We start from the raw sequence: 25402 nt of genomic DNA, 5'->3' as shown, positions 1-25402 counted from the left end.
GTGTGGCGGACGTGGACCAGTGAGGTGCTGTGATCTCAGGCTGGATAAGGTCTTAGCAGACTCTACTTGCTTTTCTTAGTCCCTGAAATATTCGTTAATAAGATGCATTACTCCCACCTGATTACATCTGACCATTTTGAAGATATGTTGCTTTCTGGTTTCACAGGCAGGTTGGAAGCTAAACAGCTATAAGGTTTCTAGCTGCAGTAGAGGAAGACTTAGAACAGGAGTTTGGAGAAGAGATGGAAGACAACGCTTTGTTTAATTAAGATCTTCCCCAAACCAGAATTAACTGAGCCCTGAAGTTGGAGGTAGAGGGAAAAATGGTGCTCCTATGAGTTCTGGGGACTGCCGGAGATTGGGTGGTGCTGCACTCTGGTAGGGGAAATTTCTTGTGATGCCCAGCAGGTGGTGCCATTGTCCTGGAACGATTTGATTGCTCTGGTGGAATAGGGTGATGGGTTTGAGCGCGGCCACATACTTAAGGACTTTCGCCAGTGGAGCGTTTGTAACTATGCCGGCAATGATCGTGCATTTCTGTGTGCAAGAGGAGGAAATACAGAATTATCAGGTGGGAGGGCAGAGGTAGAGGGAGAGGGAAAGAGATCCATCGGTCAGTTTATTCCCCCAAATGGCTGTAGCACCCAGGGATGTATAAAACCAAACAGAAGCCAGGTTCCAGAATCAGGGTGTGCCAAGGACATGGGACCACACCACACTGCTTCCCCAGCTGTATTAACAGGGAGCTGAACTGGAAATGCAGCAGCCAGGACTTGAACTGGTACCCATGGAAGAAGCTAGTGCTGCTGGTGCAGTTTAACTAGCTGCACCACAGCACTGGCCCCACGACTGTTTTTTTAAATATTAAACACAGTAGCTTTTGTGGCATATGGGTCACATACTATACAATATGCTTGTTTAAAGTGTGTAGTTTTATGATTTTTGGTATATTCACGATAATAAATTTTAGGGTGTTTCTATGACTCCTATCTCTGGCCCATTACTCCTTCCTTAAAATCTCCTTTCCCCATATTACTGATTTCTGGTGAACACTGACCTACATTTTGTGTCTGTGGGTTTCCCTGTTTTGGACATTTCATGTACATGGAATTGCTTGTTTTGGCCAACACTGTGTCACTTTGGTTTTGTGGCAGAAGGCTTCAGGGTTGTGAGGAAGACAGATTTGTGAAGTGATGTAGCAGTTCTAGTCCTGTTGGGGTGAAAAACTACCTGGAGAATGATTTTCCCACCTGTGAGTCATCAGAATCATACTGAAAGTTTTAAAACATTTGTGTTCTTCTTATTATGATTATTATTTAAAAGGAAAAGGAGAGAGAGGGAGAGAGAGAAAGAGAGAGAGAGATCCTCTATTTGCTGGTTTACTCCTCAAATGCCCACAACAGTCAGGGCTTAGCCAGTTTAAAGGCAGGAGCCAAGAACGTAGTCCAAGGCTCCATGTGGTTCGCAGGAACCAGCACCTGCTGGTTTTCAAGACGCATTGCCAGGAAGCTGGATTATAGAAGGAGGAGCCAGGGCTCAATACCCAGACTGCCTGATGTCATGTGCAGGCATCCCAAGAGGCACCTTGTCCAATGTGCCAAATGCCCGTGCACTGGAGAGCCTTTAAAATGAAAGGTGGCCAGTTTTCCATCTCTTGAAGAGTTCAGAGTTGGTAGCTCCAAGGAAACCAGAAGCTTGGGGGTTTTTTTTTGTCTTGTTTTGTTTTGCGATTAGATGGCCTTGCTGTCAGCAGTGAGCATCAGGGAGTGAAGACAAGGAAACCTTGCTTTGAAATGGTGCCTGAAAAGGAAATGGCCCTTCCCTGCAGGCCAGCAGCACTTGTAGCTTCAGCTTCAGACCAGCACCTCTAGTGGGAAAGCAACTGCAGCCATATGGTGTGCCACACCCATGGGTGGCACTGCTGGCGCCTGTCAGACTGTCATTGCCTCCTGGGCATGACAACAGTGCCATCTGAAGACCCCCTTTTACCAATAGCTGACCCATATCTGCAGTACTGTGCAGAAGAGAGAACTGTAAGTTTAAATCTGTGACCCATTGGGGTGGTTGATTGATAAGCTGTAGAATGACTGTAGCATCCCATGAGGACGGATGTGGAACCTGACACTGCACGCATGAGTGTGTTGGACTCAAAGGACAAGATGGAGTTCAGGCAGCATCTTCTCCACCTTGCTCACTGCACAGGTGACGTTCTTCACTGAAGGACATATACCAACTGTAACCAGAGTAACCAGAGCTGCGGTGTGCAGGCCAAAGGGTTCACCCCGTCCTCTGTGTCACAACACCTCATTCCTCATGTCTCTCTTTTATGGGATCTGGAGCATCATTTCCCATTGCTGCTCATTTCCAGAAATGAGAAGACCCAGGCCTCATTTGTCCATGGTTACAGAGGACATTGAAGTATACCTGCTTTGGAAGCGCAAGAGAGAATCTAACACATGTATAAAACCCAGGGCGGCAGCCAGAGACAGAGCTGAAGAACTAGCTGGGGCAGGCTCACATTGTGGGAAGCCTCAAGTGCACAATTTGGAAGTTCTTTTCAAGCAAAATAATGCGACACGACAAACACGAAATTAGGCACAGTCTTCAAGGCTGACTATGCCACCGGGAGTCCCTCCCCTGCTTCCTGTTGCCCCTGGACCCCTAGAATGAAGCCACAGATGCGAACTCAGCTTCTGCTCCGTGGAAGGGCCTGGGAGGCCATCGAGAGGGCCCAGGGGAATGAGTGTAAAGGCAGAAAGGGCCACCTGCCTGATCCAGTCTTGCTCCCCAGCTGTGGTCAGGGCCAGCGTTGACTAAAGGAGCCCAGCTTCTGTCAGAGTTCTTCCTCCGCCTTCCAAAGGGAAAGGCGGGGGTTGACAGGAGTAAAAGATTTTGGCATTTCTGCGTGAGAACATCAAGATCTGTGTGACATTTGTGTGATTGAACACAACCGAAAAAAATTCTTTGCTTCTTAAGACACTGCCTTAAAAAAAAAAAAGTGTGTGTAAGGCCCTTCAGCAAAAACTCGCACAATCTGGAATGTCTGTTAAGGCGCACACCCTGGGCAGCCAGGAGGTGGCGCCACCACCCACAGGGGAGACTTGCATTCTGGATTCCTGGTTTTGGCCATGGCTGGTATGGGTCTTTGGGGAGTGAGCCAACAGATGGGAGCTGTTTCTCTGTCGTTGTGCCTTCTAAACACAGTTTTAAGAAATTAAAAATAAAATTGCCTTTATGCACCAACGCCTAAGATGTATTGCAGAAACAACCATAACAACACGAAGAACCTGAGTAGCCTGCGCCTGTTCTCGGGAAACTTAGGTACATTTTGATGTAGTCACATCTTTATCCAATTTGGTTTATTGAGATGGTGATGTCAGCATCCAGTCTTGTTTGTTTTATTTTGTTCTTTAAACCTGTTTTCTGGCACTTTCTGAAAGGCGCAACATGGAGACAGAAATACGGGGTCAAGGGGAGAGCCAGCTTAGTGGAGGATGCTTCTGTTATGTTTGCTTCATGCTTTATCGCTGCCCTTGTTTTGAGTGAAGGGCTATGGAAAAGGAGGCAGTCAGCAGGAGAGGTTCTACACCTCTGTAGATTAACCAAGCACTACGCTGCTCCAATAGAAGTTTCCCTTTCTATTGGTGGGAGAAAGTACTGAGTGCCTAGTACCATCCAAACTAAAAAAAAATTTTTTTTTGTGGCAGATTTACTGTCCTTCAGGAATGAGTCTTCAGGGCTTAGAACACGTGAAGGGGTACCCAAACCTTCTCAGGTAGGAGGGTTCCAGAGCCGTGCATTGGGGAACGGCTGCTGGCTTCTGATGTCATAACCAATCTCATCACTCACATGTCCCTCCCTGGTTTGAATCATGGATTCAAACACCCTCAAATGCACTTCCCTGGTAATTCCAAGACTTAACAAATCAACCCAAAGGAAAAGTAAACAAATGCCCAGAAGAGCAGAAGGATACTTAGAATATGGTTCTCATTAACATTTTTATGTTTTCCTTCTCAAAATACTGTATGAGCCATTAAATATGAAAAAACAAACTTCTGAGTAAGAAAGCAAGACAGGCTATTACCATCATGGGTTTTTGAATCTGAGAATAAGCAAGTGGGCCTCTCAAATTTTTCCCTAAGATTTTCTTCTTATCAATATCAAGGTGTTGAATTACGGATATAGGCTTAAAATACTGAACAGCTGTCTGCTGAATTCAGTGTACGTTAGCATGTATCTGATCAGTCACAAGTATTTGTTCTTTTTATCACTTTGTGAGACAGGGAATCTGCGCCTGTCAAGGAAGGAGACCCTGGATTTCTCTCTATCGCTGTCTTTCAGAAAGTGGCAGACATCAGATTTAAAGAAATAGAACAAAATAAACAGGACTGAATGCTGATGTGATCATTTAAATAGCCAAAATTGGATAAAGATGTGGTTTTACCCAAATGCAAATGCACTTCTTTCAGGCAGGCATAGATTATCCAGGCTCTTCATGTCATTCTGGTTGTTTCCATAGCATCAGACACATTTGAGGGGAAAGTGCCTGTGATGCAAAAATGCATTTTTTAATAGATTTCAAGGCAATGATTGGAGAATTTTGGGGGGTTGGTATAACCACAAAAAGGGACTACAAAAGAAACACATCAAGATAGGCTGGAACCTCTGGATATTGCCTCTAGCTTATTTACTTTGTGACTATGCTGTTTTCCAAGTATCAGGTCTGTTTACTTCTGTTCCCACTCAGCTGGCCCTTGGGCTATTTCTCTGTTCGTTGGCACCTCACTCCAAGCGGCAAGAAATAAACATTTATTAAATGCTTTGTTCATACCAATTAATCTTGTCACCCTGATTTTGAGGAGAAGGAAACTTGTGTTCTGAAAGGTGAGATGACTTGTTTAGGATTCTGTCAGTTTTAAAGCAGCGAAGAGCTAGTGCATTATGAAGTAGTGACCAAGCTAATGCGTATTCGGCACCAAATATCTGCTGGGATTCAAAGATCATTATATGGACCATTGTATTCCCATTTGAAAGCCTTAAGGTTGGGATTATTATTTTACAGTTGAGATCACACAGCTTTAAGTGTTCAAGATTCAAACTTCAACAGAACCTGCACTTTTGACGGCTAAGCCTAAGCTTTTCTACATACATCCTCTGTCCAGTAGGGTAGTTGCTAAACACTTGAAACGCTTGCAGTAAACTCAAAGTATAAAGTACATGGCACGATTTGAAGGCAGTATGCAAAAAGAATGCACACTCTCACCGGTAACTTTTTTTTTATAGTAATTACATGTTGAAATGATAATAATCTGGAGAGTCCAAAACATGAAATAAATTCTTCTGTTTAATTTCACCTGTTTCTTTTTACTCTTTGAAATAGGCTACTAAATAATTTAAAACCACACACATGGTTTGCATTATATTTCTATCAGACAGCACTATGTGTTTTATACTATATTAAGAGAGATTGAAATTTACCCCAAGCAAATGTTGTTTCTTACAGTTGTTCATTTAAAAATTTGGCTGGATGGGAAGTAAAGAGGCTGAAGGCATTTTGATGTTCACTCTGATATTCTCTTTTTTGCTTTAATAAAAATATTTATTTAGTTATTTCAAAGGCAGAGAGACAGAGATCTGCCGTTCATTGGTTTATTTCCCACCCAGCCAAAGCCAGAAGCCAGAAACTCAAACTGCTTGCTCCAAAGTGAGTGGCAGGGACCACTGGTGTCCCCAGTGGGGTCATCTCAAAACTGGGCCACATGCCCATGTTTCCCAGAATTCATCATGAATTTGAATTTCTGGGTAAGAGACTTTCCATTTTTGAGGTTCAAAAGACTTAGGTAAGTTCTGTATTTTTGGTGCCTACATGGATTGCATGATCTGTTTAGATATGATTGGCCAAGTGTCCCTCTTCTGAGCTCCATAGTATTGATGACTTTCTTTCTTTTCTTTCTTTCTTTCTTTCTCTCTTTCTTTCTTTCTTTCTTTCTCTCTCTCTCTCTCTCTTTCTTTCTTTCTTTCTTTCTTTCTTTCTTTCTTTCTTTCTTTCTTTCTTTCTTTCTTTCTTTCTGTCTTTTATTTTCTTTTATCTGAAAGGCAGAATTACAGATGAGACAGAGGAAGAAAGAGAGAAACAAGGAAAGAGAGAGAGAAGGAAATATATTTCACCTATTAATTTACTACCCAAATGGCCACAATGGCTGGAGCTGAGCCTATCTGAAACCAGGAGCCAGGAGCCTGTTCTGGGTCTCCCCCATGGGTGTAGGGTCCAAGTACTTGGGCTTTTCTCTGCTGCCTTCTCAGGACATTAGCAGGGAGCTGAATTAGCAGTGGAACTGCCAGGACTCAAGCTAGTGCCCATACGGGATGCTGGCACTGCAGGTGTAGGCTTAGTGCTGTGTAGCACAGTGAAGATTCCCATAGACCTCTTACTGTACAGGTCAGTGATCACATTATTTTATTTTCAAGATTTATTTATTTATATTGGAAAGGTAGATTTATAAAGAGAAGGAGAGATGGAAAGATCTTCCATCTGCTGGTTCATTCCTCAATTGATCACAACAGCTAGCGCTTAGCTGATCTAAAGCCAGGAGCCAAGAACTTGTTCTGGTTCTCCCATGTGGGTGCAGGATCCCAAGGCTTTGGGCCATCCTCTACTGCTTTCTCAGGCCACAGGCAAGGATCTGGAAGGGAAATGGAGCAGCTGGGATACGAACCAACGTCCATATGGGATCGTGGCACATGCAAGGCAAGGGCTTTAGCCACTAGGCTATTGTGCCAGGACACCAGTGATTCCCTTTGAGTCTGTCTTTTCTAATGTGCCAATGAGACTGAGCTCCAGAAATGATGCCTGGTTCATAGCTGACTCTGGATAAGCCATTAAGCATTGGTTGTTGGTTGTTGTCCTTTTTCCAGAAGCTATCATTACACTTTGCTAGAGAGTACAAGGTTGCAAAAGGAAGAAGTTGGACTGTTGCATGAGATGGAACAACTACAGATCAGAGAAAAATTACTAACCATCTATATAGAATTTCATCTGAATATCCTTCCTCCCCACCAACACACACACACACACCCCACATGCTCCCACCTCCCAGGATAACAATCAGGAAAAAAGGCAATAAATTCAGAAACAGAAAAAAAAAAACAGTCCTACAGGATCGTTATTGCTCCAAAACATATGTTTATTCTAGCTGTTTAAGACAAACACTGATTGGGGCCAGCGTGGTAGTCTAGTATGTTAAGCCTCTGTATGTGGGACCAGCATCCTATATGAGTGCCCGTTCATGTCATGGCTACTCCACTTTTGATCCAGCTCCCTGCTAATGGCCTGGAAATGCAGTTAAGGGTGGCCCAAGGCTTTGAGTCCCTATACTGATGTGGAAATCCAGAGGAAACTCCTGATTCCCAGCTTCAGACTGGTCCAATCTGGCCATTTTGGCCATTTGGGGAGTGAACCGGTGGATGAAAGACCTCTCTCTCTCTCTCTCCATACCCACCCCACCCCTGTAATGCCAATTTTCATTTTTTCTTTCCTTTCTTTCTTTCTTTTTTCCTTTCTTTCTTCTTCCTTCCTTCCTCCTCTTTCTTTCTTTCTTTCTTTCTTTCTTTCTTTCTTTCTTTCTTTCTTTCTTTCTTTCTTTCTTTCTTTCTCCTTTCTTTCTAGAGGAAAGATCAGAGTTAGAGAGAGAAGTAGGCAAGCAGAAACATCATCCATCTACTGGTTTGCTCCCCAAATGGCTGCCACAGCTGGAGTTGAGCTGATCTCAAGCCAGGAGCCAGGAGCTTCTTCTTGATCTTCCACGTGGTTCAGGGCTCTTAGGCCTTGCACTGTCTTCTACTGCTTTCCCAAGCCATAAGCAGGGACATGGAAGGGAAGTGCAGCAGCAGGGACACCAGTGCCCACATGGGCTCCCGGTACTTGCAAAGTGAGGATTTAACCATTGAACTAGCATTGGGCTCTGTAACTTTAATTTTCAAGTAAAGTAAATAAATCTTAATGGGACATTTATTGGTCTACATCAGCCTTCAATGGAGAAGGTCAATCAGAGAGCCAATAATGAATGAAAGTACCAATTGGGAATACTTTGTGTCATAGCACAAAAGGCCTTCCCAAACCCAAATTGAATCCCCTTGTTTTCATCTGCAGACACAGGGAGGGAACTGATATAATAGCAGACCTACATTTCCAAATCATGTATGACCAGTCTATGCTGGGATGCTGCTCCCCTGGCCAGACACAGACTCAGAAAAGGGACTGTCAGCAGCAGGCTAGCTGATAGAAGGGTTTCTGGTCTGGCATGTCATATCCTCTCTCCAGCCCATCTAACAGACTCATCATGATCTCCTACCACTTAGTCATACCTTCACCACAGTGGAAGTGCTTTCCTTGAGAAGCCTAGGCTAGCTCAAGAAAGTTGAGCCTTAAGAGAAGTGTGAAACTCTGTGGATCTTGGGACAGAAGGTCACTCTTGGTATCACCGTGTCTTGGTATCGTTGTTATCTTGTGAGCTCACCCATGTTTCCTAAATTTTTAAAAAATTTATTTGTATTTAAAGGCAGATTTTAAAAAGAAAGAGATACACAGAGGTCTTCCATCCACTGAGCCACTGTGAAGCCAGGAGCCAGGAGCCGGGAGTTTCTTCTGGGTCTCCCATGTGGTCTCAGGGTCACAAGAAGTTGAGTCATTCTCTGCTGCCTTCTCAAGCTGTAAATAAGGAGATGGATGGAAACTGGAGTAGCCAGGACTCGAACCAGTGCCCATATGCGATTGCAGTGGTTGAAAGTGGAGGATTAGCTTATTGAGCCACTGTGCCTACCCCATGTTTCCTAAATTTTTTGCAAGTCTCTTGTATTCCTTTCTTTTGTGCTACCACCAATCTTGGGCATTGTGTTATTAGTTATAAACTTCATATACCTGTTCCTTGCTCTGATCTTGGCTGTGATTTCCTTGCCTGCCCTCATTCCCACTGCCATGGTGTTTTCTCCTTGCCTGGGAATCTGTCACACCCCTGTGTATCTCCTTAGCAGGTCCATTTGGGACCTGAAATTTGTGTTAGTGAAGTCACTACTTAAACTCATTATCCTAGTAGTCCTCTAAGGTACAAATACCATTGTTCTTGGATGTCTTGGACATGGGGAAATAGATTCCAGAACTCCATACGAATACCAAACTGAGGATGTTCAAATTCTTTATGTAAGAGTGTATCATTTGCATATAATGTACACATATTTTCCTGTATACTTTAACCCATCTCTAGATTACTTATTATACCTAACACAAACACTGCATAAATAGTTGTTATACCATATTGTTTAGATAACAATAATCATAAAGAATGTTTCTGTAGTTTCAGTAGTTGCAATTCTTTTCCTGAGAAGTTTTGACCTATGATTGCTTGAATGGGTAGATGTGGAACCTACTCATATAATGGAGATCCGTCATAGATTCTACAGGAACAGAATACCACGTGCTCATTAGCACTGTTCATGTTAACAGAGAACCTTACCCCAAAGAAGGATCAGAGCTCTATCACTGGGAACAGAGAGGCTCTGAGACAAAGGATCCCATCAGCCAGTGCATTTTCAGAAGGGACGATGCAGTGTAGACACGGACACAGTGGTTTAGGTGTTGTCTGGACACCCACTTGCCATCCTATAGAGTCTGGGTCCAAGTCCAAGCCCCAGTGTGAATCAGCTCCTGGGAGGCAGCAGATGATGTCTCTGGTACCTGAGCCGATGTCACCAACACAGAAAACTCTGATTGTCAATCTGCTGGTTTTGGCTTTGCCAAATTTGCTGTGGCAGGCACTTGGAGAGTGAACTTGGAAGTGCTTGGAAGGTCTCTCCCTCTCTCTCCCTCTCTCTCTCTCTCTCTCTCTGCTTTTCAAGTAAATAAATAAAAAATTTACAATGTAATGAGTTACGATGCCATTGGGGGCTTTAAATAATTGAAGGCAACAGGGATCATTATACAGACGCCAGAGAGCACAAATGATGACAATGGCCAGAACTGGGCTGGAGCTGTCATCAGCACCTGAAAATTCAGTCCAAGTCTGGCACATGGGTGGCAGGAATCCAGTGACTTGAGCCTTCACTGTTGCCTCCCAGGATCTGTATTGGCGGAAAGCCGCAGTAGGAGGTCGGATCTGAGAAGTTCATACAGGTACTCTGATGTGGGATGCGGTATCTTAACCACATCTTAACCGTTAGTTTATACACCTGCTTCACAAATAAGGTTTTCATAGGACCCAAGATGAACCTTAGCCTGACTCTAAAGATACATTTTGTGTCCAGATACATTGCCAAATTGAAACTTCATCTCAGGTAGCAAATGCAAGTTACATGAAGGGGCATTGCAAATGATCTATTCAAAAGGGCATTTTCAAACACTGTTAAATTCACAGCTATCCTAAAAAATGCCTCATTTCCAAATTATGTTATTTTAAATCTGGGTTTTGTGTGTATGTGTTCGGGAGGTGCAGGGTTTGTGGTGGCTACAGAAAATGACTTAAATTCGTAGAATAAAATCTGAACTTTTGCAAATGAGTAAACAGCCAAAACAAACACCCCTTTGGGGGAAAAAAATACACATTTTCTTCTTTTGAAAAGCAAGCAGTGTCTTAGCAAAATACCTTAAAAGTGAACTAAAAAGCTTTTCTAAAATAAACAACTCTGCTTGTGATCCTAAATTGGGACCACATGTAGATGCGAAAGCTACAAATGCGGCACACTTGGGCTCCGCGCTTCTGCCTGCCCTGCTTGCGTGCCTTTGAGGAGATGATGATAATTCTGTCTTTGGTCTTGAAGGAGCCTGCGAATTTTTTAGATCTTCGCATGAGGGGAAAGGCACAAGAAAGAATGAAAACAAATGCCTTTCAAGACAAAATAGCCAAACGATGGGGTTCATTTTGCTTATCTGCCCACAAACTCTTCCCCCATTTGAAGCTCTCCTGCAGGGACTGGATGATGCCAAGATGGGACTGGAAGGAGGGGAGTCTTTGTGATGGATCAAACTTGAACAAGGGACAAGGATAAAGCTGGAGGACCGCCTGGCCCAGCCCCTTGCCCTGCAGCAAATCAGCGAATAAGCCAATTCAGCATAGATAGAATCGCTTCTTTTTCTCAATTACCAAGTGCTGTGTGCTTGGGGTAATATGTCATGAGTTTGGAGAACGTGGGGGCCTTGCGACATAAACTCTCAACATTCTGAAAAGCTTACAGAAAAATCTGTCACCAGTGAGGGGACTTGAAGCGACAGCATCCGTCTCTAAGTGTAGACACTCGTGTGCTCTTTCGCTCATTCCAGGATCCATTTTCGTGTCGCTACAGTGCGTGGGGTCTCTTCCGCCCACTGGATGTGTGTTTCCGCGGCAAGTGCTGCCCCCCCGTGGCCAAGGGCAAGCTCCGTGAAAGAAAGCTTGCCGCCCAGGGGGAGATGAGGGACACTTCCGCTGACAAAATGAGTAGAATGGAAATAAGCATTAAAATAATTCTTAAGTTTAAAATCAATAAGGAAATGCTGATGCCGGTAAAAGTTCAAGTTTTTAAAATACACTTCTTTTTCTTTATTTTTTAAAGATTTATTTTATTTTTATTGGAAAGGCAAATATACAGAGAGGTGGAATGATAGGAAGACCTTCTATCTGTTGATTCACTCCCCAAGTGGCCATCACAGCCGGAGCTGAACCAGTCCGAAGCCAGGAGCCAGGAGCCTCTTCTGGGTTTTCCACGCGGGTACAGGGTCCCAAGGCTTTGGCCCGTCCTCGACTGCTTTCCCAGGCCACAAGCTAGATGGGAAGTGGGGCTGCTGGGATTAGAACTGGCGACCAAATGGGATCCTGGTGCATGTAAGGCACAGACTTTAGCCACTAAGCTACTGTGCTGGGCCCAAAATACATTTATTTCTTCATTTGAAAGGTAGAGTTAAAAAAGGAAAAAGAGGGCCTGGCACGATGGCGCAGTGGTTAAGGTCCTCACCTTGCACGCCTGGGATCCCATATGGGCACCGGTTCTAGTCCCGGCAGCCCCGCTTCCCTTCCAGCTCCCTGCCTGTGGCCCGGGAAAGCAGTCGAGGACGGCCCAAAGCTTTGGGACCCTGCACCCGCGCGGGAGACCCGGAAGAGGCTCCTGGCTTCGGACAGGCATAGCATCGGCCGTTGTGGCTCACTTGGGGAGTGAATCATTGGATGGAAGATCTTCTTCTCTGTCTCTCCTCTCTGTATGTCTGCCTTTCCAATAACAATAAAATAAATCTTTAAAAAAAAGAAAAAGAAAGAAAGAAAGGTAGAGTAACAGAGTGGGGAGAGAGCAAGCGAGAGCCTTCATATGATGTCATTTATGCTGTCTTCCTGGGCATACTTGCAGGAAGTTGGATTGAAAGCTGACCGGCTGGGACTGTAATCAACTCTATTATAGGATATTATCTCAAGCAGCAACTTAACTCACTGTGCCACACCCCCCCATTCCAAGCTCAACTATTTTGAGACCTTGTTGCTCAAGACCTCAAATCCAGAACTATGATCTCCAGAATGAAAACTATGGATGATCATTCACCTGGGCTCTGGGAATTGTGCTATTAGGAAGTGCTGAGTGCGTAATGAAAACAGCTGATGCGTTTATTTCACACCATGCCTGGAGATAAGCATTTGATCCTCTGACAAGCATCTTATCCCTAGGCTCAAAAGGGAATTGAAGGACAACGAGATGGGAAGGTTATCGAAGTCACACAGTGCATGGCAGAATGTGGACTCGAACCTTAGACCCCCCAAAACAGGAAGCTAAAAAAGCTCTGTGTGAAAGGTGGTCTCGCATCTGTGGGTCCTCAGTAAATTGATGCTTTTTTCATAAGTAGGTTTGAATTCCAAGATTCTCATTTCTCACCAGAAACCCAGACACTAAGGGGGTTTAATACAGTGAATTCTGAGGATGGGAAATGAACAGAAATGACCCAATTCGTGTTATTTCTTCCTTTCAGTCCCTGTGAATGTCTTGGGTTAATTAGAAGCAGAAATATGGATAAAAGATCAGAATTGCCAATGCCACGCTCGTGCTAGGTGCTTTTTCTGGGCTTTGTGCCCCTTACCAAGGGCTCATTTGTCTTTCTCCCTGCCCATTTCCTTGCATGTATCTGTGGTGAACTTGTCCATGTGCTGTGCTGAGATGGCATCTCAGGAGGGTGAACTCGCTCTGTGTTTACTTCAAGTTGCAGGAAAAAAAAATAACAAAACTCTTTGGGCAGGTCAGACCTTCTCAGCAGGGCTCTTGGGGTGTCCTGGGACGGGCCTGGGGCTCTTCTTCCTTGCCTGCTTTGTGTCCACCACGTCCTGCCTCCTGTCTTGTCACTGCTGCTCACTGGCCTCTAGACCCCATGACTTCTGCCTTCTCTGTCCCTCCCTGCACTTCTTCTCCTTCTTGGCTGAGGCCCGGGTGAGCTGCCTCTGTCTCCACATGGTCAGTCATTGCCTCTCCAGGTGCTCTCGCCCGTGTGCCTCCAGCTCTCCACCAGGAGTCTGACGGAAGAGACTACAGGAGAGCAGGCATATGCTGGAAGAGTCCGTGCAACTACTTCAGACTCCTAGACCATTGACAAAAGGAAAACTGGTCCCAGCTTTATAAATGATGGATTGAGACTCACTGCAGGAATGAAGGACGAGACCACAGTGTATTTTTAGCGTCTGCTGTTTGTGGTCACATAAGTGAAAACTGCTGGATGCTTTCCCCGCAGCTCAATGGCTGGTATTCAGGGGAGCGCGCCCACTCTCTGCCAGACGCTCCTCACGGAACTCCCTTTTTATGAGATGGTGACTGGCTCCTTGGCACCAGGCAGCCCCACCACAATTCGCCTTTATTGCCCGGCACAGATGCCCAGTTGCATGATTTCATGGGTAGCCTCAGCATGGGGTGAGGGGTTCGATGACACTCTGCCTGGCTGTGAGCTTGTCAGGGTGTTACCAAATTGGGAGGCGAAGTCTGCAGGACAGGGGCTCCGTCTGGATGCTCCAAGCTTTCTTGGCAGGAGGCAGCACTCTGACACAAACGGAATGTGATGGCCAGGACCTAGCTGCCTGCCTGTCTTGGAGTGAGGCTGCTGCTGCTGCCTGCTGCAGAGTGGCAGGTTGATGTCCTGGCCCAGAGAAGCCTCCACGGTCCTGGCAGGTGATCCTATCAACTGTTGCTTGGAGGTGTGTGGAGAACGGGGACCTGCTGTGATGGGGATGGCCAGGCTGCAGGGGACCCAGGAGGGGCTGTGCTGGTGCCACAGAAGAGTAAAAATAATGCTGGAATCCTGAACTCTAGTAGGGCAGCAGCTTGCTGTGTGGCCTTAGGAAAGTAACCCTCTCCCAGGGCTCACTTCCTCACTTATGGGTAGTAATTCTTGTCCTGTTGATCACACTGGCATGTTTCTTTATTGAAGAGACAACAGTTACAGGGAGGCACAGACTGAGAAAAAGTCAAGGAAAGGAACTCTCACACACACAGAAGAGATTGATCTTTCATTTGTTGGCTCACTCTCAAATGGCCACAGTGGCCAGGATTGTGCCAGATCAAACCCTGAACTTTATTCAGGTCTCCCACATAGGTGGCAAAGGCCCAAACACTTGGAGCATCTTCCACTACTTTGTCAGAGATGGACATCTTCCACTACTTTGCATTCGCAGAGATGGATCTAAAATAAAGCACCCAGGACTGGAACAGGCACTTATATGGAAATCCTGAGGTCTCACATGACCACTTAATCTTGCTATGCCATAGCACTGGGTCCTTAATAGCATGTTTTAATGAGAGCAGAGGAAAAACACTTTGAAATGACGAAACCCACAGCATCACCCATGACAGAGGTGGGGAGTAGTGCATGTTCTGTATATTTTCTGATCAACCTTGACTTCTGTCCAAGCAGGCTACACCACCCAATCATGGTGTGGTGACCTCAAGCTCTGTAGAGGATGTCACTTGTGTCATGAAAAACAACCTGCAAGGGAGGTGTATGCTCTGATTTTCACAGACCCGTCTGAGTGAGGAATGGCCCTCTAGCATGCTTCTCTTCTGATGTGATTAGACTGGAACCCAAACTCAAGAGACTTGCGCTGCAGCCAGAGTTTCCCTATGTGAATTGAAGAAGGCTATTGGGAGCCATATCGGATTTCCACAAAGTGAGAACAACAAGGCTTGCTTAGGGCAAACGTGATCTACAACGTTCTAGTGAGCCCTGCTTCCTGACTTCTTAGCCCTTGGTCACTGAAAGCTTGGTTCCTGGGTCAAGCATCTGGGAACTTGGCAGAAATGCAGAACCTGTGTTCCATTCCCCGTCCTTAGTCGTTAGATCAGAATTTAAATTTTGACAAGAGCCCTACGTGTGTTTATACAAAGCAGATTAGAAGAAGGAAGTCAGTGGGACTCAGCTTATATCTAATGATTTGCATACACACTATACTTCATTATGAGAAGGGCTGGGGATGAGTAGGGTTAATAACTTAAAAGGTGGAAAGAAAGAACATCAAAATTCATAGCAGCAGAAACCATTTAAGAAAGTTACATTGTTGCCTGCTCCTTAATGCTCTGGGAACTCCCTGTGAGGATGTGATCTAGTTGTTGAGGCATTCGCCTAAGAGGCACTGCTGTTTGGTGCAGTAGTGTTGTCACAGCTTGGGACACCCACAGCTTGTATTAGAGTGTGTGGTTTGAGTCCTGGCTCCTCCGCTTGCCATCCAGCTTCCTGCGGATGTGAGGGAATCTGACAGGCAGAAATGATGGCTCAAGTGCTTGGTCCCTACCACTCACAGAGGAGGGCCATGATGCAGTTCTTAGTCCCTGGGGTCAGCCTAATTTTGCTCTGGCTATTGTGGACATTTTGGAAGTGAGCCGGTAGGTGGAAGATCTCTCTGTCTCTCTGCCTTTCAAATACAATAAAATAAATACAAATTTAGAGGGCCCAGTGGCGTGGCCTAGCAGCTAAAGTCCTCACCTTGAACGCCCCGGGATCCCATATGGGCACCGGTTCTAATCCTGGCGGCCCCGCTTCCCATCCAGCTCCCTGCTTGTGGCCTGAGAAAGCGGTCGAGGATGGCCCAAAGCTTTGGGACCCTGCACCCACGTGGGACACCCGGAAGAAGTTCCTAGATTCTGGCTTGGGATCGGCATAGCATCGGCCATTGCGGTCTTTTGTGGAGTGAATCATCAGATGGAAGATCTTCCTCTCTGTCTCTCCTCTCTGTATATCTGCCTTTTCAATAAAAATAAATAAATCTTTAAAAAAAATACAAATTTAGAAACAAAATATTTACATTCATAGTGAATCTTTTCCTTTAGGTGTTTAAATAACTGAATGTTGAACTTTCAGAGCATGCTTTAGTCATTTGCATGCCATATGGGTAACAATATTTGTTACCATAATTGGAAACCTCAGGTAACTCAGATTTTTGTCTTTTTATGTATTACTTTTAGGAGAGTCAAATGATATCGATATGATAAGACACCAGACATTTACTCTATTACCATATAGTTAAGAACAAATAAGCAAACAAAAACAACACATAAGTCAGTCCATGGTGTTGTAAGCTAAGCCTCTCCTGTGGCTCTAGCATTCCTACACACTGGTGCCAGTTCATGTCCAGGCTGCTCCACTTCCGATCCAGCTGCCTGTTAATGACCTGGGAAATAGCAGAGGATGGCTGAAGTGCTAGGGCCCCTTTTCCCCAGGGGGAGACACAGAAGAAGCTCCTGGCTCCTGGGGTGAACCAGTCAGCAGAAAACCTCTCTCTGTCTCTCTTCTCTGTCTCTCTCTGTAACTCTGCCTTTCAAAATAAAAATAAACTGACTCTTTAAAATAGCACTAGTAGAACACAAAGCTCATGACTGAGCCAAGTAAAATTTCGGTAGGTCAGAAGGTATTTAGTTTATCATATTTTCATTACTGGATGACAACAACCGATTAAAATCAGAAAGGCAGGAAATTGGATTTGAAACTGAAAGGGACTTTTAATTAACCAGCTATAATTAGTGCCCTGTTCTGGATGAGGAAGCGTTGGGAGGTCCTGGACCCTTACTGGTGGTCCTCAGGGCCATGTCCAGCTGCTGTGCCCAGATCACACAGATCCATAGGTAGCAAAATGGGGAGCACAAGTTGATCAGATGCCCCAGGTTGCAAGGTACTGAAAACAAGGTAAGCTGTCTGCAATGCTTATCTAAAAGGGCTACACAGGGGAGGGAAGATGCAGACTCAAAGCAGGGATCAGAATGCAGAGAGGCAGGCTGTGGGCAAAAGCTGCATAGATTTTTTTGTGGAGGGCTCAAGACAGGCCAAGGAGATTCAAGGGCTCTGACCCAGATCACACCAACTCAGGTTCTTTTCTCCTCTCTCGCTGCCTCTCAGAATTACAGCTGAGTGGACCTTTACTGCTATCACACACACACACACACACACACACACACACACACACACACACATATCTATCAATGATTTGGTATCTGAAGCTCAGACATGAACGGCTGCATGGAACCAATTTTATTCTACAAACAAAACTGAGCCCAAAACTCATTTGGCAAGAATGGAATGTTTTCCATTTTATTTTAGAGACATTTGTAGAGAGCTGTGGTTGGGATGGGAACAGATAATCACCATCACAGTACAGAATTAATGAATTAAGCTTCAAAACTGTAAGTGAAAAGCAGTCTTTATCAAGAGCATGGCTTTCTCCAATCAGAAGACTTCTAGACTCTGGGAACCTCATGGACTCTGATTCGTGTCTCTCAAGTGCATCTCTGGAAATCTTATTTCTACTCAGGCAGTACCTATTATGTCTCAATTCTTGTCAATTCATTCCTGAAGTCAGCAATACACTTAGAGATCTTAAGCTCTCTCCAGTCTATCCTGTACTACAGTCTGTTGTATATACTACATTTTGCCATCTATGCCACAATGAGTTACTTGGGGGTTTATTTCTTATTAGGAACTGCTGGCTTATTGTGTTAGTCTTTAGTATCCTATTAGAATGAACAACCTCTTAGAAAATTGCAACTGTTTCTTTTCTAAATTTTATCTATTTATTTGAAAAGTAGAGTGAAAGAAAGAGGGAGGGGATAGGAGAGATCTTTCATTTGCTGATTTACTCCTAAATGTCTACAGCAGCCAGGTCTGGACAAGACTGGAAGCAGGAGCAAGGAACTCCATCCTTGCCTCCCTCTCGGGTAGCAGTAGGCCAAGTACTTGGGGCATCATCTACTGCCTTCCCAGGTGCATTAGTAGGGACTTGGTTTGGAAGAACAATTGGATTCCAACTGATGCTCCAATATAGGATGTCAGCATTGCAAGCAGTGGCTTAAGCCACTGTGCCACAGTGCCAGCACCAGGAACAATGTCTTTCACAGTCATGGATTCTCTAGAAGTCTTTCATGAACCAGATCCAGGCTTTTAGCACTGTGACATTGGTAGCATCCCGGTTAGATTCCAAGTGCTTTAAGAATGTCTTCATTGCAACATTTTGTTTTTCTTTTTGAATCCTTGTGGACTGTAAAATCCGAATCCAAATCCATCTGGTTCATCATTGATCCTTTAGTACCTGGTTCAGGTCTTGATATGCTGAGTGGTATTTGCTCAGTAAGTCATTTGAAATTGAATAATTAATAGTTTTCAAATATATGTTTAGTTTGTACAGTTCATGCAAGGTGATTAAGAAGACTCGGATAGATGGATTTGACAGCGTCATGATATAATGTTTTGATTGCTTTGGCTATAGGTGCAAGAAATGGAAATAATATAAACATAATGAAACTGATATCTGGCATTTGGATGCAAACACAACTATAAAATGGTAAAATTATTTTCTAAATGTGTGTTTAGTTGTCTATAAAACCCTGGCTCCTGGAGTGCCAAGGACAGCGTTCTTTACTTCAGCCCATCTCCCACAGGTCCTACCTCAGAGAATGTTTCTCCATTTGATGCCATTAAATGTGGTCTTAAAAGAGCCTGTGTTCTAATGCATCTGCTGCTCTAAACATCTGTTACTTCCTAACAAATGCTGCATTCATTTTAGTGGCACTGGTGCACAGAGGTAAACAGAGCCTTGGCAGGTCTTCCATAAGAGAAACTGTGTTTGCTCCCTTCATTAATTACTAATGGAGCATTAAGACATGCAAACCCCCTTGAGCCAAGTTGGATAATTCCTGGCACATAATGCTAGGGTGCTTTCAAAAGTTGAGACATGTCTTGACACCTCAGAGAGCATGCCCTATAGCAAGCACAGTGGTGACTATAGTGCCAAGATTATACAAAACTTCAAATCTGTCAATACCACATGTTGTGTTATGTATGTTTAACCCTTGAAGTTTTTGGATTAGTGTGGGGTAACAAATATTTATCCCAGAACATCTCTGAAAGTAGCTAACCCAATAGGAATTGGACATGCAACGACAGTTATGCAGAAAGGATAGAAATAAAAAGGTGATCCAGGATGTATCAATCAAATGCAAATCAATGAAATCAGAGTATCAAGTTAATAGATGAAATAGGAACTAGAATACGATTTGTCAATTTCTATTTAATAGTAAATTACTGACACAATTAAAATGAAAGATTTGTATTCCTAGATTTGCCAACTAGCATACCATCAAAATGATAACATGGAAACAATAAGAAATAAGAGACTGACAAGCACTTACTAAGAGTATTTGATTTAATATCTATCCATAAGTGAATAAAGAGTTGAAAGATGAATAAAGACTTAATATAATAAAAAAGATTGGATAATTGGCTATACTTAAACATTCAAAGCTCATACAAACACTTTATTTTAACTATTCACATGAGAAAATTTTACAAAAAATGATGATAGGGTAGTCCACAAAGCAAATGCTGTATTATTTTAATGTAGAAAATATGCAGGCTACCCACTGTCATCACAAAAATAACAAAATGGAAACAAAATCAACAACTCAGCAACTGGTGATACATGCATTTCAATATGGCGGGAATTGAAAGAAGTAATGTTGATAAATTTTAATCAAATATCATTAATGAGAACTTACACAAAGCGACTTTAAAGAGACAATGTGATTGCCAGAACCAGAGGATCTAGTCATGATCCCACTGAATGTATTCCAGCAGCCCTGCTTTCCATCCAGCTTCCTGCCTGTGGCCTGGGAAAGCAGTGGAGGATGGCCCAAAACCTTGGGATCCTGCACCTGCATGGGAGACCCAGACTAGGCTCCTGGCTCCTGGTTTTGGATCGGCTCAGTTTCGGCTACTTGGGGAATGAATCAGTGAACAGAAGATCTCTCTTTCTGTATATATGATTTTCCAATAAAAATAAATAAATCTAAAAAAAAAAATTCCTAAAGGGAAAAAATGTGCCAATCAAAAGGAGCATTGGTTCAGCCCAGAAAATAAATGCAAGTGCAGTGCTCATCCAGAGAGAAGGAGCCTCCTCGTTCTGGATTTAAATAAACTGGCCTCATGGCAAAGGTGTTTGTGCATGAGAGGTTCTTGAGTCCCAACAGGACTGATAAATCTGAAAACCTTATAAGAAATGATGTGCTCTCATGCTGGAAAAAGAAACTTCCCAAACTTTACAGGATGTGAAAGCTACCACAAAGAGAATGCAGAAGTTGACATGCATTTACCTATACAGCAAAGCAGGTTTAGCAAGACATGTTGTTTATATATCCGCAGTTGTATCTTGGTGCTCACAGTAAGCTTGGGTAAATAGGGAGCATTTCAGTATTTATTGAAGGCATGAAGTAATGGGAAAGAATAGAATTATTGGAAAACCACTGGTGAGATCATTGATAAACCTACATACCCTAAAATAAATAGCATATGGATTCAAGAGTTAATTTATACATCAAGAAAGCTAAAAGAAATATTCAAATATTGGTACATTTCTGAATGAAATAATTACTTTGTAAACTGAGAAGGATGAGATGAAACCTCAAAGGAGAACAAAAGCAATGCATTTGATGATATAAATATTAAAACCTGTGTTGACAAGATGTTAAAATAATAATCAGAATTCCAAGTCAGACAACATGGGAAAATATTTGGAGAAAATGTTAGTCAACAGCCTGTTAACTTTATTATTAAAAAAAAGTTTATGGGCCCATTTGCAGTAGTCTAGTGCCTTGGGCCACCCTTGACTGCATTTCCAGGTCATTAGCAGGGAGCTGGATCAAAAGTGGAGTAGCCATGACATGAACGGGCACTCATATAGGATGCTGGTGCCACACACAGAGGCTTAACATACTAGACTACCACACTGGCCCCAATCAGTGTTTGTCTTAAACAGCTAGAATAAACATGTGTTTTGGAGCAATAACGATCGTGTAGGACTGTTGTTTTTTCTGTTTCTGAATTTATTGCCTTTTTTTCCTGATTGTTATCCTGGGAGGTGGGAGCATGTGGTGTGTGTGTGTGTGTGTGTGTGTGTGTGTGTGTGTGTGTGTGTGTGTTGGTGGGGAGGAAGGATATTCAGATGAAATTCTATACAGACAGTTAGTGATGTTTCTCTGACCTGTAGTTGTTCCATCTCATGCAACAGTCCAACTTCTTCCTTTTGCAACCTTGTACTCTCTAGCAAAGTGTAGTGATAGCTTCTGGAAAAAGGACAACAACTAACAACCAAATCTTAATGGCTTATCCAGAGTCAGCTATGAACCAGGCATCATTTCTGGAGCTCAGACTCATTGGCACATTAGAAAAGACAGACTCAAAGGGAATCACTGGTGTCCTGGCACAATAGCCTAGTAGCTAAAGCCCTTGCCTTGCATGTGCCACGATCCCATATGGACGTTGGTTCGTATCCCAGCTGCTCCATTTCCCTTCCAGATCCCTGCCTGTGGCCTGAGAAAGCAGTAGAGGATGGCCCAAAGTCTTGGGATCCTGCACCCACATGGGAGAACCAGAACAAGTTCTTGGCTCCTGGCTTCAGATCAGCTAAGCGCTAGCTGTTGTGATCAATTGAGGAATGAACCAGCACATGGAAGATCTTTCTATCTCTCTTTCTCTCTGTAAATCTGCCTTTCCAATAAAAATAAATAGATTTTAAAAAAGAAAACAAGTCTGTTTTTAAAATGTTTTTGCAAACCGATTGGGGAAGCCTAATTGTAAGAGCATAAACACAAAATTCGCACACATACAAAAAATTAAAACTAGCAAGTAAATAAATAGGGAAATGTTTATAATTTGTCTAAATCATTGCATTTTTATGTCTTTTTAAGTTAGAAAAAAATCCCTACAAAATTTATATTTGTAAAACTCAGTGCTGGTGAGGATGCTGTAAAAATGATATTCTCACTTTTCTTTTTGCTGCTGTCATTTTGTGAATTTGTACCTTCTCTTTGAAAACAACTTGCTGTTGCAGTATCAAAAGCCATAAAAGTGTTTACAGCCTTGACCGAGTCATTTGACTTCTGGGAATCTATCGTGAGGAAAACTAATCCAAAATATGGAAAATATTAAATGCCTTAAGTAAATTGGGAAAGGCTGTCTCATAAGAGAGGAATGACTATTGTGTCGTGAATCAGTCATTGGGTTAAAAAATACTACATAGCCATTTCTGATTATGGGAGTTGAGACTAAACAAATGGAAAGATGCCTGTCCTTTACTATTACATGAAAAAAATGAATGAACATCTGTGACCAAAGTATACGGAGAAGAAAAGGATACATATACCAAATTGTAATGGGTTGAGCTGTAATGGTATGATGATCACAAATATTTTTTCTGTCATGTCAGGGGGTGGGATAGTTTCAGCCTGAAACTATACCTGAAACTATACCTGAACTATACCTGTGTGCCAGTGACTTCCCACTCTAGCCCCTAATATCATTCCTTGTTGTCCCCTTTCCCTGCTCAGCTTCCATGACCTTACCTGTCTGTGTCAGTGCCACTCAATTCCTTCAAGAACAAATCAGACTCTCCTTTTTCCACAAATAAATGTTGAGTGAACAGTTTTTTACAGCATGTATATAGTTTGCCTTGTGAAGAAATGACGTATTTACAGTATATGTTTGTATCTCCTACTGCGTTTCTAAACTGGAGGGTAAGACCAATTTCATTTTTTTTTCTTTCCCTACAGTACAAAGCCTCTGTGCTTTGCTTGAATAAATATCAATTGGAATGAATTTAGCTGCACAGCAATGAATTGCTTCTGATTTCCTGGCAGGTGGAGCTCATGAAGGTCTGCAGCATTTGGGTCCGTTTGGCAACATCCCCAACATCGTGGCAGAGTTGACTGGTGACAACATTCCCAAGGACTTTAGTGATGATCAGGGCTACCCAGACCCTCCCAATCCCTGTCCCGTCGGGAAAACAGGTAATGGACATGCACTTGGAAAACCATGACAAGTAGAGGCATTGGGAGAGATTTACAAATTTTAACATTTGCTACAAATGTTTCCAGAAATGTGATTTCTATTCTGATGAGCCCATTTATAAGTAGAAATTTTAATAATTTTAATAAGTGCAGGAAATTTTCTCCCAGAACCTGAGAGTTCAAGAGCTCAGAGACACCTATGATTTCCCTTACCACGTCTTTCCCTTCCATCTCTCTCTCTTTAGGAATCAATGCTCTCTTCTCCATTAATAAGCATGTCAACTATCCCAGACCAACACCTAGTTAGCAACTATCCTCAACTCATGTTTATTTGGAAACTGGGGGCTGGCATAGAGAGGGGTTCAAGAAGGTAAGAATTTGGATAAAGAAGAAGGTTGAAACTTTCCCATGTTACTCATTTAACCCTTCTGCTTTTCTGCTCCCATGCCAAATGCATGGTAAGAGGGCTGCAACAATACTGGACCTTGAGCAACTTGCCTTAAAGCTTAAGGGCAGAGGCTCGAGGCTTAGATTATATGAGTTGAACTTCGAGGGCAATGTGTGTGACCTTAAACAAATAAATTGATCACTTTGCACATCAGTTTCCTCATGTACAAAATGGGGGTCAATGTAGAAATTACAGGAAATTACCCATTTAAAGCATTCATCTCAGCATCTAATAGATTTAAGATTCATTCATTGTTATCCGATCATAATTAGCTTTGTCATTACTAAATAATGCACCTCCCTCCTTGGGGTTATGCTAATTGCCATCATAAGAGTGATCTTTCTCCCTAAGCTTAATGGTAATAATAATAGTTGGCATTTATTATACAAACTTCATTACTGAGGAAATTAAACCTGGGGATATAATTTCCCCCAGGTCATCCAGGCAAAAGTGCCTTGCTCTGAAAATTGTGACAGTATTGGCTCCCCTGGATTTTTCTTGAACATAATTCAGGCTTTAGCTAAAAGACCCTCTTTTAAAAAATGCTCCTCCTTACGTCTAGGGTGAGGCTTCTGTTTTCAGTGCAGTACAGAGCTCCCATCTTGAAATGGAACAACAAAAATAGCTGAATGTGACTTAGCCAATATAGGGCTGTTGGCTCAGGATGGCAGGAAAACCTAAGTCCTGGCCTGGCTCTGATCATTTCAGCTATCTTTGATTTGCTTGTAGGGTTTGGAAAGAAAAAGAAGAAAGAGCAGCTCAGTTTGGAAGTGAGCAATCTCTACAGAGGTCTGTTTCATGGATAGAGTACAGTGCTGTAGTTCTTGAAGTGTGATTCCACCATCAACAGCACCAACATCATCTGGACACTTGTTAGAAATGCAGATTCTCAGGTCCAACCCCAGACCCATCAAATCTGGAAGTTTGAAGGTGGAGCCCAATCATCTGGATTGGAATCAGCCCATCACACAAATCTGGAGCACTCTAAAGTTTGAACACTATTGTAAGAGAATGGAAAGAGCTGCTAAGTTTAAGAGCTTAGAATTCTGGTCTCCACTATAGTAGTATGTTAAACTTGATTTTCATGGGGCTCAGTCTTTTCTTTTGTAAAAAGAAGACACAATCAAATCCATAGGCAAACATGCAGTGTAGCTCTAGGTTGTCCTGAAAACAGAGAAGCACAGCCAACCTTGTTATCCAGCCCTAGTTTTATGCCCTTAAAATTCTGAGAGGAGGGCAATCAAGGAGGTCAATCAGGGTTCAATAAAATCTCAACTGCAGATGATACTTTGTCATCGCTGATATTTGCTATTTCCTTTGCTGTCCGTTCATTTAAGCTAACAGAGTCCTCATTCTTTGTTCTACTGTTGTATTCTAAGAAGGGATTCACTTGCCAAGTGTAGCTTTATTTGTGAGAAATTTTTTGAGACCTGCCTCATAGACAATTATGCCTGACACAACCTAGCACAGTTGAGCAATCCATGAATAAAACATTGACTTCCCCTCCCATGCCGTGTTCTTTTCTGAATCATGGTCCACTCATCCTGAATGGAGCAGCATTACCCAAAAGCTCGTCTCTCCACCTCAGGGCAAGGATGTGAATTCTAGGGCACATTTTTTTTTAGGTCTTGAAACCCTTCAGTTCCC

At 43.2% G+C, this 25402-nt stretch overlaps 1 protein-coding gene across 2 annotated transcripts in view; it reads left to right on the top strand.

The window, feature by feature from the left end:
* Window positions 1-25402, top strand: part of LOC121149007 (neuroendocrine protein 7B2) — a 57973-nt gene that overhangs the window by 20651 nt on the left and 11920 nt on the right. For both annotated transcript variants that reach the window (XM_040969413.1, XM_040969412.1), the window contains exon 3: window positions 23158-23307. In XM_040969413.1, the coding sequence (XP_040825347.1) occupies window positions 23158-23307 (150 nt within the window). The remainder of the gene's footprint in view (window positions 1-23157; window positions 23308-25402) is intronic.

Source organism: Ochotona curzoniae, unplaced genomic scaffold (assembly GCF_017591425.1).
Source record: "Ochotona curzoniae isolate NIBS_2020 unplaced genomic scaffold, NIBS_Ocur_1.0 scaffold_4701, whole genome shotgun sequence".
Classification (NCBI taxonomy): domain Eukaryota; kingdom Metazoa; phylum Chordata; class Mammalia; order Lagomorpha; family Ochotonidae; genus Ochotona; species Ochotona curzoniae.
The sequence above is the reverse complement of the archived record's forward strand: the minus strand, read 5'-3'. Positions and strand labels throughout refer to the sequence as shown.